Source organism: Limulus polyphemus, unplaced genomic scaffold, assembly GCF_000517525.1.
Source record: "Limulus polyphemus unplaced genomic scaffold, Limulus_polyphemus-2.1.2 Scaffold578, whole genome shotgun sequence".
In the NCBI taxonomy this organism is placed as follows: Eukaryota; Metazoa; Arthropoda; class Merostomata; order Xiphosura; family Limulidae; genus Limulus; species Limulus polyphemus.
The window spans coordinates 177,329-183,893 of NW_013666188.1; the positions used below are offsets into that span (position 1 = coordinate 177,329).

Sequence of the window (6,565 nt, forward strand, 5' to 3'; positions counted from 1 at the left end):
GGACCAGCCGGTTGACTCTGGGGGGGGGGGAACCCCAAGGCCCCCCATCTAAATAAATTAAAGGCAAAAGGGGTATGTTGCAGTGCCCCAGACACCACTCAACCACCAGGATCCTCTCCTCCCATACACGGGTTGCCATGCATGGCAAACACGTGGGTGGATGTTTAGATCCCAGAGGAGATAACTGAAAATACAGAACCTTCCCTGGATGGTCCCCTCACCACGTACAGAAATCCCCCCCCCCCCTAGAAGAGCAGAGGAAGAGGGATCCTGAATACCAATGAGATGCTGACAAAAGGACCCTGCCACATATCAAGGCGAGAACATGAAGGAGGAGACGAAGACTAGGATAGGTATAGAGAAAAAAGTGAGACCAGCCCTGGCTGACTGCATGAGCTGCCAGAGCTGAAGGAATTGCCAGAGTAGATCGTGACCAGCTGATACACAAGAAGAGGTAGGAAATGGGAACATGCCCAACAAAGTCAAAGAAGTTTGAGGATAGTGATGCGGAATGAAGACTCTTTCGGAGCTGACACACCCAAAGTCATATTTTCTGTCAGCTATGTGCCCCAGTCCAACAGGGAAGCATCTGTGAAAAGATAGAGATCTGGTTGGGGGGGGGCAGCAAAATAATGCCCCACCATCTGTTGAATAATGGCTGTCACATCCTCCACAGAAAATGAGGATCAAGAAGCCACTGTTGACACAGGTCCCATTACAGGACAAAGTAGAAGTTAGTCACTTGAGAATTCAAAATGGTTACGAAGAAAGAAAAATTATTTTTTACATGAGTAATGAGAAAAACAAATCAGTTAATCTGAATGAAAACAAGAGTACAAACTCACTATAGCAAATCACACATAACTGAACACCAATGAAAAATAAAAAACACGTTTCAATTATTTCAAGTTCAAGTGTTTAAGGAGAGTTACTGCACAAGTAGGTTGTGTCACCTTTCTATAGGTGGAGGGCTATCATCATGTGATAATGTCATCACACACTAACACAGTTCACATTAAATAGATGATTTTAAGGTGATAGTTTTCTCAAGGCTAGTGAAATGTCATAGGCAAATACATGAGGGATTGAGCTAGTGTGTGTATGGAGGCAAGGTATTATCTTGGGAAAAAATAAGTTCATCGTGACACTCCTTTTATGATGCTAAAAATATGAAAGGAAGTTTTCAAACTTAAAATTATGTATAAAATGAAGTATGCCTCACTACCATATAAATGTTGCACCATGTGTCTGACAAAAGAAAGTGCAAGCTTAGTCTGACTATTTAAAAAAAAAAAGTCAACAGGTACACTGGAATTACAATTTACAGAAACTACCTTGTTACAAATAATATATCACATAATATGCATATAGTGGAGGGAGTGAAGTTTTCGCTTTGATTGGCAGTAAAATATTCGTGCAGTTTGTTGACTTATACCATACTATGGGCTCTCAGTAGTAGCAAGCAATTCAAATCACACTCAAAAAACAATCCTACAGAGCTTACATAAGAATTCACAGTGCAAGAGTACATGCTGATCAAAGTCAGTACATACATACATTGGTCAGAGTGAAGTGCACAACTGCAAATACTCCTTCTGTTAAACATGCTCAAAAAAGAAGGAATTAAAAGGGTAGAATGCTGTGAAACTTTTTACTGTGTTGGGCAAGTGCCAGACATTGAAACATTTTTTTCACCAGTAAATATTCAGATTACATCCAATTTTTTTAGAAAATGAAGGGAAAGAGGATATGTCCATAATTCTGCTCAATAAATTTTATATACAAACCCACCAAAGGTTACATTATCTAGCTACACTTAATATTACTGAATTAGAAGTAGAGAGTAGCACAATACAATGTGTGATAACACGTGATCTATAGATTATGACCATGTGCTATACTGTAGCGTATGCCTAGTTTACTGTATCAGCACTCGCCTATGTTAGAAGTTATGCAAAAAACTACTAGTAGTATTGTTTGGAAATGGAATGTTAACTTTATGTCATGGTAATGCAATTTTCTATCGATCTGTCTGTCCACCAAGATTTTCAAATGGCTGCTGTTTGGAGACTGTGTAACAGATTTTCATCAATCTTGGTCAAGTAGTCAGACATTTTGGGGTTGAATTTTGTTGTTAGAAATTATGCCCTTAAACTTCTCCTCCTCCCAGGGATTTTGTCTGATCATTCTCAAAGTTAAAGTAATAAATGGATAGATGTGCATAAAAGTTGTACACAATTCTCAGGTAAACGGTCATTTGGGGTCATGAGTGGGCGAAAAGATAGAAATCTTATAAACACTTGTTCTCCTTATGTGCGAGTCTGATCTTTATCAAAGTTGGATAAGTTAGTAAGTGGATAAAGATGCCTGAAATCTGTTCATGATTTGTAAGGTCACCAGAGGTCAAATCCTGGAAACCTTTAAAATGCTTCTCCTCCCAGGGATTTTGTTTGATACTTTTCAAAGTTAGACAAATTAATAAGTGGAGAGAGATTCCTAAAAGTTGTATATCAAAGACCATTTGGAGTCGGGGGGGGGGGCTAAGAATCTTATTAAGGTCACAGAGCATTTTCAATCAGAATAACTCTTTTTTTAAATCTTAAAGCTGATGTACTGTTACTTCACAAGTTTCATTGGTTACCTACTTACCTACCTGATAAACATAATCTGAAAGAACATGCCAGCTTCCCAATCCCCCAATGAAAAAAATCAATGACATATTCACTAAACTAATTGGGAACCTCATTTCTATTCTGTTAACATTGATGTGTACTGTTGCCTTCATGCCCTCCAGTGATTTTTTGTTGTTTTTACCTTGGAGCCCTTGAAAATGAGAGAAAATCCAAGGCCAAATGGCCTTGCCCAAAAATGATAAATTACCTGGCCTGCTGAATAAGCAGCGTGAAAAGCCAGACTAATTTAAGAAAACACTTTACAATGCTTATTAAAATGATTAATTACATAGGATGGTTCAGTTAATAGTTACACTGCTATCATTAACTTATTGATATTCAAAATATAGGTTGGTTATGCTTAACCAATCATATTAGAATTAAGTGCAAGAGAAATAAATAAATAGCCCACAAGAAACGCATCTTGTCACACCTACTAAACCCAGTTAATTAACTCTTATGCTTAACCAATCATATTAGAATTAAGTGCAAGAGAAATAAATAAATAGCCCACAAGAAACGCATCTTGTCACACCTACTAAACCCAGTTAATTAACTCTCATGCTTAACCAATACATATTAGAATTAAGTGCAAGAGAAATAAATAAATAGCCCACAAGAAACGCATCTTGTCACACCTACTAAACCCAGTTAATTAACTCTTTCAATACAGGGTCAGTCAATGTGACAACCTCGTAACCATTTTGTGCTTGTTATAGTTTTCATGCTATAACTTTGCAATTAGTAAGCAAATGTTAACGAAATTTGGCAGATTATCAGTAAAGATTATTAAGACGTAAGATTTGTAAACCAATGTTTCTATCATGCCTTTTGTTTTTTCTTTTCACATCTTGCCTATCTATAATGCAAAGTAGTTTTCATTTTAAGATTAAAAATACTTTTATGCATCAGAGAATTCTTAAATTTCATATATGAAATCTTTATAATGTCCAGATAATTATCAAATGTTTTTGAAGAAAAAACTTTATATTTTATCTGTTATTTTCAGTAATTAATCTCTGTACGGGTTCGGTAGATTTGACCGATCTCACAACCACCATAAAAAATTAGGAAATAAACATAAATTATACCTCTTTCATTATAGAATGAACATGAACACATAAATATTTAGACAAAATAGCTTAAATCTCATAACATTATACATTTACACATATTTAGCCATGCCTGGCTAACAACAAAGAAGTTACAATGATGCAGCTCATGTGCACTCATGTTACCATATCAAATAACATAAAACTGACCTTTGGTCTGTACAAAGTAACTTATCTTCGAAGTCTTTTAGTTGACTAGTATTTCGTAAAATACAGTTAAATTTCAATTATTATACATTATATATGTATAAAGATTATTGCTATTTTGAAACCAGTTCTTAAACATATTTTTCCTAATACATAGAACAGTAAATAAAGAAGTAAAGCAAACAATTATCCCTTCTAGTTATGACCTTATATATATATATTATATATATATACATTTGAATAACTAAAAAAATCATAAATTACTACATCAATACCATAGAAGTCCACTATAATTTATCAAGCTTAGTAACTAAGATGCATTTTAGTATAAAAAAATATGAAATTTCGAGCAAACTAAAGACAAACCCTATCTCGTTGAAATATTGGTTCAAAAGAAAGAAATGACATCCTCAGAATTTAAAATGGATGAGAAAACCACTAGGGGGACATTCTGATCTTCTGATTGGTTATTCATGTCATATATATAGAAGTAACTGTATATAACAGAGTGTTTCAAAAAAATGGGCAGGGTGCCACTGTGTTTGATTTATTACATGAGCAATATCTTAGTAAATAGAAAATGCCTTCTTATTTTACATTCTAGGTATTCAATATCTCTAATTTGAGTTTTTAATTTGTACAAAACTGTAGACTTAGTATTTTGACTTCACAAACATCTAATTTGAACCAGTGCTGCATTCAACATACCACGTAACACACACAAATTGATGTATTTTTTTAATATTTACTTTTAAATTTAGAAATTGAGTAACGTATAGTTCTAAAATTTGAATTATAATTTTGATACCAAACTTATTTCACTTCATGAAATAGTAGTCTAATAAAATTTTGAATGTGATGGCATGGCCTTTCAATGGTGACCCATCTGAAAAGGGTTAATAAAGTATTCATGTCCAAAGAAATTATAAAAGCATAATTTTGGTGTCTGTTTTGAACTCTTACCACCATTTAAATTTATCAATATTTATTATCTACTGATATATAAATCTTTATAGACTGTTTTGAAAAACAAAAACTACCTTATGCAAAGTTAACTTGTATAACTGTGAAATGTTCTGTCAACTCCTTGTTCTACAAATACCAGCAATAATTTACAAAAAATTTCTCATTACTATACAACTGAAAAGGAATATCTTATAAGGTTTCTTAACAAGCACTTAATCAACAGAAAGTTTATGTTTCTTTATGAATTCTACTTACCAATAAAATTCCTTTCAACTGTTCCAAAACTGCACTGACCTCTTCTTGAAGCAGCCATTCAAATTCATGTTGCTAAAAAATGATGGATATTTAAACAACATGGTACCACATCAAATATTTTGTTACTGTTAATAAAAAAACAAAAACAAATGTCAAACAAGGATTACTGTGAAGAAATAAAACTTCAAGATAAAAATTTAAACTGATACTAAAGCCACCACTGTGGTCAGAAAATTTATATATATGTTCACACATTTGCAAGTACTGTTATTTCACTTCACTTCAGACATTTTGTATGAAAAACATCGAAAAATACAAATAGTAATATAACACAGAGACCAAGGCCTTAGTCATCACTCTAGTACTAATAGGGTTAGTCAAAAATTGAATGATTATGTTACAATATACATATTTTTCATTTCTCTTTACTGGCACATCATAAGATCTTATCTTTATTTACAAATCTTAATAGGAAATATCACTACCATATTAGTTATTGACATGCAAATCACTGATCTAGGTAATAAATATTACAGCTCCAAAGCAAGCTTCCGTGTCATGATTTAAAAGACTGTTTGGTTTAAATATTAGTAATTAATTTATATTTGTGAGTGAATACTTTATTATTTTTAAGTTTTGTTATAATAAGAGTTAAAAGCAGATGATTGTAGAAGGTTTTGTTAATAACTAATTGGTGTCGAGTATATAGAAAGTGGCCAGACGAATATGAAATAAAGATATAAATAGCATGAGACAAGCAGGAGGCAGCAGACAGACAGTATTAGACAAATAAAAGCAAAGGGAATACAGTTAGTGTGAAATGAAGTAACGTAAAAGCTATAGGCCTACCATTTAATATGTTAGAGTGAAACTAACAGTACAAAAAAAATAAGAAGGATAATTTTATTCCATCAAAGTGTGGTTCTAAAGTAACTGAATCAGCCTGGGTAAACTTGTATAAAAGGAACAGAGGATTTTCAGAAGACCAAATGAATTACGTTAACTTGTGCTGCAACTGTAAGTGAATCACACACACAGAATACTAGTATGACAGTAATATAGAGAAGATAGTGTTACGTCTCTGGTCATCTGTTAATTTCTCATATAATTTCTTTCGCATGAAACTTTAGCAATACAAGTCCTTTCTTAAAGAAAACTAGTTTATTCTTTCTCAATACAACTTTGCAATACACTTAATTTCCACAGTCACTTAAAGTTAAACACACGCTATAATTCACAACGATTCACGCACTTTACTTACAATCACCACTAAAAAACTATATAAATAGTAGTTTATGATATGCCTGTAATCTGATTTGTGTGAAGACTTTGTTGTACATACGTTTAACTTTGTCCCGAATATATATACATATTATTTGAAAACAGTAAAGTGTGTGTTGTTTATTCATCGTT

At 33.1% G+C, this 6,565-nt stretch overlaps 1 protein-coding gene across 2 annotated transcripts in view; it reads right to left on the bottom strand.

The window, feature by feature from the left end:
• The window catches only part of LOC106459223 (protein rogdi-like), a 45,570-nt gene that overhangs the window by 28,432 nt on the left and 10,573 nt on the right, over positions 1 to 6,565 (bottom strand). For both annotated transcript variants that reach the window (XM_013918827.2, XM_022385666.1), the window contains exon 2: positions 5,153 to 5,224. In XM_013918827.2, coding sequence (XP_013774281.1) covers positions 5,153 to 5,224 — 72 coding nt within the window. The remainder of the gene's footprint in view (positions 1 to 5,152; positions 5,225 to 6,565) is intronic.